The sequence below is a fragment of the Centroberyx gerrardi genome, chromosome 2 (assembly GCF_048128805.1).
Source record: "Centroberyx gerrardi isolate f3 chromosome 2, fCenGer3.hap1.cur.20231027, whole genome shotgun sequence".
Lineage (NCBI taxonomy): Eukaryota > Metazoa > Chordata > Actinopteri > Beryciformes > Berycidae > Centroberyx > Centroberyx gerrardi.
Window position 1 is genome coordinate 29,379,519 of NC_135998.1, and position 9,851 is coordinate 29,389,369.

The 9,851-nt window shown below is 40.0% G+C and overlaps 1 protein-coding gene across 1 annotated transcript; it reads right to left on the reverse strand.

Moving 5' to 3' along the window:
- Nucleotides 1–676: 676 nt before the first annotated feature.
- Nucleotides 677–9,768, reverse strand: LOC139923528 (leukemia inhibitory factor receptor-like). Its single transcript, XM_078289150.1, has 18 exons — nucleotides 9,701–9,768; nucleotides 9,317–9,473; nucleotides 8,277–8,434; nucleotides 8,030–8,183; nucleotides 7,630–7,896; nucleotides 7,383–7,509; nucleotides 6,445–6,587; nucleotides 6,187–6,332; nucleotides 5,929–6,079; nucleotides 5,753–5,814; nucleotides 5,451–5,670; nucleotides 3,881–4,057; nucleotides 3,681–3,782; nucleotides 2,804–2,974; nucleotides 2,497–2,622; nucleotides 2,081–2,174; nucleotides 1,851–1,917; nucleotides 677–1,697 (listed from the first exon to the last, which is right to left on the reverse strand). The coding sequence occupies exons 2-18, from the start codon at nucleotides 9,387–9,389 to the stop codon at nucleotides 1,191–1,193; spliced, it is 2,745 nt and encodes a 914-aa protein (XP_078145276.1). The 5' UTR covers nucleotides 9,390–9,473; nucleotides 9,701–9,768; the 3' UTR covers nucleotides 677–1,190.
- Nucleotides 9,769–9,851: the final 83 nt, after the last annotated feature.

A 9,851-nucleotide genomic window follows, 5' to 3' on the forward strand; every position in this document is an offset into this window, starting at 1 on the left:
GATTTATCAGCGTGGTTTGAACGCATCTTGATTTGTAGAGGTCGCTTGGCTGAAACTAATCCTTATGGAAAGTAATGTAAAGTTTTGAAGCAGACCTAATGTCAACAGTAAATAGGCCTAGGTTACGAAATGCCACAGCTCCAAATAAATGTTTCGGTTAGTGTATCAGATAATCCTTTGTGAATAGAAAATTGTGCTCTGGCTCTTTTGTTTGTAGTAGGCCTATACTTTGTCTATAGGCCTGTAGCCGTTAATCACACTTCGTCTCACAGGGCTTCTTCACACGTCTATAATCTAACATAATCTAACGAAAAACTTTTGTGGTAGGGGCTTGTGTGGTAGTTTATGGCATAATTGTACATGCTGCATATTTCATATTTTCGTACATTTTTCTACTATTCTTATGATGCATATTTATCAACCTTTTTTTTGGAAACACCCACCCTCCACCCTACTATTTGCTGGTGCTACTATCCCATTTCCCCATAGGACTCATTAAAGTTTCATTATGTTATTATCTTCAGCATCTTTCAATCCATATAGGAAAGAATGTAGAAAATAAAATTGGTGTTTAATTTAATGTGTGTGTGTGTGTGTGTGCACGTGCTTGGTGAAGACGGTGCTAGAGCGCCCCCAGCTGGATGGGCAAAACTTCATCATTCACACTATAGAATACTTACAGTAGCCTATACTTTATTAGTGTGCATGGTAAAAATTACGTTTTATACATGCATATACATTTCTTCCACTCTAAATGCACATTAAATTCACATTTTACCATCTGAGAAACAGTAACAGAGCATCAGTCTTTCTTCTCCTCTGGCAGCAATAAATGTTCACTATGGACACTCAAACACTTCACAAACACTGTCACACGTTATGTCACATCAGTGCACTAGCCATAACTTACACTACATTATTATGTTCTTATGTTTTGCTATTGTCCTCTTAACTTCTCCTTTTCTATTCTTACTGTAATTATTTTACTTCTTTCTCTTTGTGAATTACATGTTTCTATTCTTTTTATACTGAGAGGACCCAGCATACAAGCATGATCATTGCACTGCTTACCCTGTGTATGCTGTGTATATGACACTTCAATTTGAGCTTGAACTTTTTTTTTTTTTTGCAGCATGATATTATATTCCTATCCTAAATGTGACATATGCCACAAAATACGCCTGCAGCAACTATTTGGAAGATGAGTGTGGTATCAAAATGTACGTGGAGACACAGGAGAGAGGGCTCTCTGGATTTTCTTCTGTTTGAGTTTGACCGCAGGTTTCCACTGGACTCTGAGGCTGGTAGCCGTCCAAGTTTTTCCCATCTTGAAGCTCAGGACTTGAGGGCGACACCGAGTCCATGCTGGGTCTGTATTTCCCACTGTGGTCATCAGTCTGCAGCATGCTGTCGTACGAAGGGTTCACGAACACGCTTCTGTGCGGAACGGATGGTAGACCTGACGGAGATGAGATGTTTTTAGTGTTTAAAGTGAGGGCTGCTGGGGCGCGGCTTCTCAGCGGCTGGTTGTAGTAACCTTTGGGTGACTGAGTTTGCGCGCTGACGAAGTGCCTTTCCTCCTGGCTGATGTCACCGTTCCCTGGTGGTTGTTTACAATACAGCTGTGGAACATCCACAATATCCGTTTCACTGTGGTGACATGAATCCACATGGAGCCAGTGACGACCATGTTCTCCCTGGAAAACAGAAAAATGAACTCGCACCCATACAGTAGAAAGAGAGGGATGGTAGCTAGATGTACAGAATGCAGTTGATTCAAATTGCATTGCAAAACAGTGATTAACATAATCAGCAGGGACACTGGACTTTAAAATGACTAGATAACCCACCAGTGATGTCAACCAGTTGTCCGTCAAAACTGGCTTTGGGATTGGAGGATAGATCTTCAGTTTGACACTGTTGGATGCAAGATTGCATGAAAAGAAATCTCTTGATCATACAGGGGGAAAATGAAGTCAGTGCATTCTAATTTCAGTGGTGAGTTAGTGTGATTAAATTAAATTTAGCACCAAAGAAGCAACTAGAAACACATAGTCAATCAAGGCAGATATTTGCTTACCATGTCCAGTGTCTGTAGCAAAGGATAGTAACGAGGGAAAGGAGACTGAAAACGCTGACTAGGGAAATGATGACCGCCATGATCATTTTATCAGCTGTTGAATGAAGACAGACAGTTCTGATGAGCAAGGAGAGTAAACCAAACAAAAACAAATGCTGGTGCTGGAAACTTTATATGATTTGGTTTAGTTTCCTTTGTTTTGTTCCAAATTTTCCATAATCATATAAACTACATAATATCATATTACAAACAAGACAGACAGACAGGGAAACAAGCAAGTACTTGTTTGTTTAGTAAATATATTCAGTTTCCTTAATGGTGTCTTGGAGCAGAAGGACATTACGGTAACTTCCTAGCATATCCCACACCTATGGATTTCTATTATAGTGCATTGATCCTAAAGGTAAGCAACATACTCAGTGAATTCATGGACAGTGAAAAGGACGTATCGCCACACTCTCCTGCCGATGTCAGCGCCTTCACTGTGAATTTGTAGGAGCTGATTGGGAGGTTTTTCACCGTCAGGCTGGTGGCTTCAGGGCCTTAACAAAAACCAAGAGAAAGAAATGGCCAATCCATTACAGTCAATCCTGAGGGACATTGAAGATCCACATGTAGCAGTGTTGAAGAAGTCTGTGAAACTGAGTAAACAGTTCTCCTGCATAGCATTACTGGCAACATATAATAATCTGAGAATAAATGGGTATCATCGTATATACGTACCGATGTTGAAACTTCTGTTCAGATTTGAGCGAGGTGTAGAGTTGTCAGTGTAATACATAATGTAGCCTTGAATGAAGGCACTCTGGTTTCTTGGGGCGATAGCGGTCCAGGACACCTGAACATCCGAACCCAACTGTTCCCATTTCAGTTGAATCTGATTATCTGGAAGTTCTGGCAAAGCAAGAACATGAGATGGGTGAGAGACAGTTGAAAAAGTGGCGTGGACTGGTACATTCATTGAGTATACAGCAGAGGTGCGACCAAGTCGACTTTGCTCAAGTCCCGAGTCAGTCTCAAGTATCGGGGCACAAGTCTCAAGTCAAGTCCCAAGTCAAATAGATTGCCAGTAGATTACCAAATCAAGTCCATGTAAGTAATAACAAGGCCCAAGTCTAAATGTAGAACAGCAAGTCAAGTCAGAACAAAACAAGAGTCCAGTATCAATTTAATATCTTAAAGAAAACTAAATATCTAGGACTTTTCAATGCAATATGGTTTTAATAGGATAAGAACTTGGTAAGAGCATCATGAGTTTGATTTCTAGAATCAGTTTCAACTTCAATAAATTCAATCATTCCATACAAATTCAGAAAACAGAATTTAAATTCAGTCGTCTGCTGGAACAAATCTCATCACTTTCAATTTAAGTAATTTACACAAACACAAGATCTCAAGTCAAGACTTTAGAAACCTTTTCAAGTCATCAAAGTACAACTCAGAGTCAAGTCCCAAGTCACCAGAACCCAAGTCTCAAGTCTACTCTTCATACATCAAGTCAAGTCTCAAGCAAGTCGAGTCAAGTCCAAGTCATGTGACTTGAGTCCCCACCTCTGGTTTACAGTATGCCACAGGAAAGTCATGAAGCTGAAATCCTTACTTGTCTCTCTGACATAGCCCTCTCTTCTCTCTAGTAGCTCTGGGGCTCCTTGGGTGCAGGCATATATGGACAACGAGTATCTAACCCCATCTGTGAAGTGTTCTGGGGTGGAGATATGGCCAAGAAGGAGGAGGAGATATATTGTTACACTGGTACAACCAAGGACTAAAACAGAGCGCCACCATTCTCCTGAAACTCACCTGATAATATCCTGGCATTAGTTACTCCAGGAGGCACTTTGAGCCACTCCACTCTGCATATGCTGAAGGTGGGACACCAGTCCACTACATAGCCACAGCTGGCTGCAGGGTTCACAGACCAGGACACGTTGAAACCACCGTCGCTGCCACTGATGTGAGCGGACTCCACCTCTCTGCCTGAAAACAAGAAACATTTATGAATCTTAGTTGTTTTCTAAATTACAAGTTTTGAGCTAAAATTAGCTTTCAAGCCAACGAAGCAAATGACAAAGCAATGTTATTATTCCAGCATTTTGCATGGTGCCTTTTCATGTCACATTTCTGTTAGATCACTAGCTTACTCCTCTCTAATGTGAAACTGTGACTTTATTACATGCAGTATGTGTCAGTTACAGGCCGCCATCAGCTGTCAGGGATATGTCCATGTTGTTGTAATTCCTACTGGTCACCAATAGAGGTCAATAAAAGACAGATTAATTATAAGCAGTGATTCTCAACTTTTTTCATATCAAGGACTGTTGGAAAGGCTGTTGGCTGGTATGTAGGTGCCCCCTAGTCTTTTACTGTCGGAGGTGGAATGGGCCATTTTGTACCTTTTATGATGTTTGATTATTTAGCAGACAGTGTTAGCTTCCTACAAGTGGACTATGCTAACTTAAAGCTACATGTGGTTAGATTATTCTAACAACACTATTTCGCTGTTCCTATCTCCGAATGATGTTGGCATTATACATTGTTCAAATTATAGTAATCATGGTGATATGTTGGAAGTCTGTTTACATAGTAATTAGATTAAGCTATTTCATATGTTGGTTAATTATGTGAATTTGGAACTTGTTTAATATGACTGCATTGTTAGAGTATCAGCCTTGTTTATCCTATGTGCAGTATTGGCAGTGGTGTTATCATTATGTAGAGTATATAGCCTAAGAGGATTTAACCGTGTAATTTAATGATTGAGCAATTTGAGTCACTTAAATTTGGTTGCCTTGTTCTTAATACATCTTGTGTCTGTTCTTATTGTAGACCACACCATTCTCTACCCCTGTAAACCCACGTTGGTTGCAGTACTGTGCTGTTGTGCTAAGAGAACAATTCAAGTAAAGAAGAGTTAACAATATCCAAGTGTCCTGTGTGTTCTGACCGACACCCCAAGGTCAACATTATATAGTGAATCAACACGTGAAACAGTCCTAAGAGACTTCCTATTCGACAAGGACCCCTAATTTAGTCAACATTAGGGCCATAGACCCCCATTTGATGAGATTTTGTTTTGATATCTTTATTGTTAGATATGATTTTGTCCAGAACTCCATGACTATCTGTATTGCAGGTAGAGAGATAACAGAGAAACTATGATCAAAATAGTCATTCTTCTACATTCTCTAATTGTGTTCACTTCTTGTAAATGAAACAACGCTGAAGTTTAACAATTCATCACTTTTTTGGGGACCCCCTGGAACCCCCTCAAGGTTCCCACGTGGTCCCCGGGCCCCACGTTGAGAACCACTGCCTTAAAGGCCTGAATGGTTCTGTAACTGAACTGCAAGCAACTCCATCATCTTCATACCTGGATGGAGTGTGGAGATGGTAATGGCTGCTGGGGAGGAGCTGCCAATCACATTCCTCGCTGTAACGGTGACAATATGCTCTTCACTGGTGTCGAGACTGAGAGCAACACTGTGCTCAGGTGGAAATATGGTTTTGTTTTGTCTTTCTCTCTCTGTGGCCTTCCTCCAGGTCACTTCATAGTCTGTGATGTCACCATGACTCTGGTTTGGCAGTAGTTTCTGCAGAGGAACATCATCATTAGTTTATTCTCGTTCACCTCATACAGCACAGATACAGACACCGTACACTCATCAGACTTACTTTCCATATTATAATAGTTTGGTTATGCTCCGTCTGAATCCACACATCTAATGAATCTGGAACTGTGGGGCAAATAGACAATACTTCATGAAAATGAAGATTGTGTAAACTATATCTTTGAGAAGTCAAACTGGGTTTAAGGGTTTTTGCTGTTGTTTTTATCATCTCATACTCACGATCATCCTTGGTCCGGAAGGTACTTGTGCTCCAGTCACTCCATTTCCAGAAATGATGCTCTGTTCCACATCGTACCTGCACTGTGTACCTCTGACTAGGCATCAGGCCACGCAAAACTGTAACATTAAGGCCAACTCCAGAGTCATTTATCTGGAAACAAAATAAGAACCAGATGGACGATGATATACTTTAAAACTTCAAAAAGGTTTTCACTTTAAAAATCTTTATGTCTCACCCTCAGTCAGTTTTCAACTCACCATGTGTGTTTGTCCACCGTGGCGAAGCCGTATTTGGCACATGATATGTAGTTGATTGTACTCTTGTATCGTCCAGCTCCACTCCAGGCTGACGTTTCTGGAGTTCACAGTTGAAGCTGTCAGTTTCTTTGGAGCAAACATGTGTACTGAAACAAGTGTTCAAATGAATTTTAGAAATATAGTGGTTACAAAGGCCCGCACATAAGCAGACAAGCATTTTAGTACTTAGAATATGCAACTTTTAAAGAGCTACTACACCTCTTTCACTCAGGTCTGCCCTGTCTGTGAGCTCATGTGAGCCAAGCACATTTTGGGCTTTCAATGTCCAGTTCCTCTCACCAACATTCACTTGCACTTTTTGTTTGCAGCTGCGCCTTTTGGTTTCTTCATCTGAGCATAGTCTGTAAAATAAATGGGCAGAGAATATATATTTAGTTGCCAATAAATGTAAATTGCTTGATGTTTTTCCCCAACATAAACAAACAGGCCACCATGAGTGATCCTACAAACTGAACCGCACTGCAAAAAACATCCATCTTAACAAGTGATTTAGTCTGATATTCAGCCTTCAAATTTTATTTATCTTAAACCAAGAGAAAAATTCTTCCAATGAGGAGAGATAACTCCACTTGTTTCCAATGCAGTTTCACTTGTTTCAGGAATTTTCCAGAAATGAATGTCACCATCTCTTGCCAGCACCATAGCTCCTGCATCACATCGCTAGCTTGTCTGGGAAACTGGTCTGGCTGTGGTTAATCCTTGGATGGGAAACCACCTGGTGCTGGAAGTGGTGTTGGAGGACTAGTAGGAGGTGCTCTTCCCTCTCGTCTCATGAATAATATCCCCAATGCCCCAGGGCAGAGACAGAGACCCCCCCCCGATATGTGAAGCGCTTTGGGTACTTACAAAAGCGCTATATAAAATGTAATCTATTATTATTATCTTGAAAGTCAGAATAAGGCAGATCACTGCACTGCTATCAAGAAAATGACACTCGATTCTACAAAATCCTTGAAACAAGTTGATTTGCATTGGAAAGAAGTGAAATGATCTCACCCCATTGGCAGATTCTTTCACTAATTTTAAGAAAATTACAATTTTAGGACTCGATAACAGACCAAATCACTTGTTAAGATGGACATTTTTTGGAGGCAGGCCTATCAACACGCTGCAGTAATACGCTTCTTCAGTAATACCTTCCAAGCAGTCGATAAGCTGTTGCTCTCGGTCCAGTCAGGTGTGTCTCTCTCCCTATATTCCAGTGACATTCGACTGATTGCAGATCCCGGGTCTCACACTGAAGACCCCAATCAGCAGGCGGGTCTGAGGCAAGGCAAGCACCATCAAACAATAAAATACAGTTGCATCTCTGACTATTGGGACAACTGAACACATACAAACTCCAGAATATCAAAATTCATTGCAAATCTAAGTCATACTTACAGCCAACATAAACGCAGGCGCCGGAGTCATATGTATTACATATAACATCAGTGCAAATGTATGGAGGTGGTGTGTTGAGGTCGACGGTCAACACATATGTCTGATTGCTGATCTTTGTAGTGTTCATGTCAGTACTGTTATACCCCTTTATAAACATTTTGTCAAATCTCCCCCCTGGCTCCAGAACGCAGCAGAAGGAGACTCTGCTGCCAACCTCAACCACTCTGTCCTGTGGAAAAATCTTTGGTAGGTCTGACGGGCTCGTCCCTGCAGAGCAGAGTAAGATCAAATAAATATCTGAAAGAGTAACGTGACTATCAAATTTGTATGTGTGTTAGCTTTCATGTTTTAAAATCATCAAAACACATGAAGTGAAGTGCCCCGCAGGCTGAATATTAACCGGGAATAGTCTGTTCTTGACTCCATGGACTTGTGTGGTTTTTGTAGCGGGAACTCAGTCTGATTGAATGGGAGGCACACTCTAACGCCAAAGGGGAAGTCCAATTCCAGGAATGAGTAGTTCCTATGTGATCTGCGGTCACAACAACTTCATCCTGAAAATATTCATACCAAGTTACTGTTATCCTAGGAAGTCATTGACTGTAGCCACTCTGGATTTACAGATGAAATTACAGAGAAGCTCTTACATCATGTACTCGCTTGCCTGCTCTTAGAACCTCCACCTCATAGATCAGCTCTTCCTGTATCGCGGAGCAGGAAGGATCGTCTTCCCATGTTAGGAAGATCCTCTGGTCAGTGAAGTTATGCGTCTCTGTCATATTCTGAGGTCCACATTGTATGACACCTGTGAGGAAAATGCCCATAGTATGTAGTAGTAGTAGTTAATTCATGCAAAATCCCCTTAAAATTAATTAAGGGAGTTATTCATGGAGGAGACCCCATCAAAACCTCCTTAAACACCCCTTAATGTTTGACTCCTTACTTTGTAATTTAATGTAAAATTCAGGGAGACATGGAACTTTCCATTAATAAGCCTATAAACTATGCATAAAAGGTATGAAAAATCATAAAATTACAAATCAACCCATGAAAAATCCCTTAAAAACCCATGATACTAACCTTACTTTTTTAAAGTTATGTTATTTTTAATGCATAATTAATGTTTATGTAATGGAGAAATTAAGGACATTTCAAGGATCAGATTAAGTGGTCTGGTTTCATAGTATAAGTAGTATTCATGAGCCAACATCTGCATTTTTCTGGGTTTTCTTGAGGTGGTCTAGGACTCAACACCCACAGATTTACATAACCTGCTGTATACTGGTGCACATTAAGCATTTTTAATCTAGTGATATTCCAAATAGCACCTCAGTAGCATTTATAATAACCAGGAATACACAGCCTGAATCAAAAATAAAAGACAAAAAAAAATAAAAAAATCAAGAAATAAAATCGTTATGACTATATACCAAGAATATATAGGTGTCATTACAACCATGTACTACCAGCAACAATTTTTCATCAAGCAACAGTCAATGCAAAACTATTATTACTAGGGCTGTGTCACTAAAATACAGTATAGGATCTGTGTTGTAAATTTACTTTACAGATTACAGATTCACATGGGATTTACATCACTGATATTCTTTACAACTATTACAAGTTACTGGAAGTCCCCAGGTAAGTCTAAGTCTTTTTGAATAAAGGTATAAAATGAGGTACTCACCATCGTCTGGGTCACTTCTATCTTGTGTTCCCATGCAGAACAGTGAGACCAAGAAAACCCAAGTGAACATCATACTGCTCCTTATAATGACTGATACGTTTATGATGAAATACTTTTGTTAGTCTCTTGTCAACAAAGCTTCATGGCGTCAGTAAGCCTGTGGAAATAAATGTGTATAATTTGTGCAATGCCATTAGAATGAACAATATAAACAGTAGGCTGTATCTGTAAGTTATGAGGAATTTATAATAAGGAGGAATCAAAATAATTACTTACACAACGAGGTCTGACTGGTTGTTAGTATACCATTTAGGATAATTTAAATGTCCGAAAATATATTTCAGAATATGAAAAAAAAAAAACTCTTCTGTTGAATTCGGGCACTTCCGCTCCTGCCAGTCAGACTACGACTATCAAAATCCTCCCTAAAACAAAACGAACAAATCCCTTCCCAAACAGCAGATAATCAGACCGAAACTTAATGTAATAGCAGTGAAAGTCCATTTGCTGCTTGAGGTTAGCAGCCTAATGATTG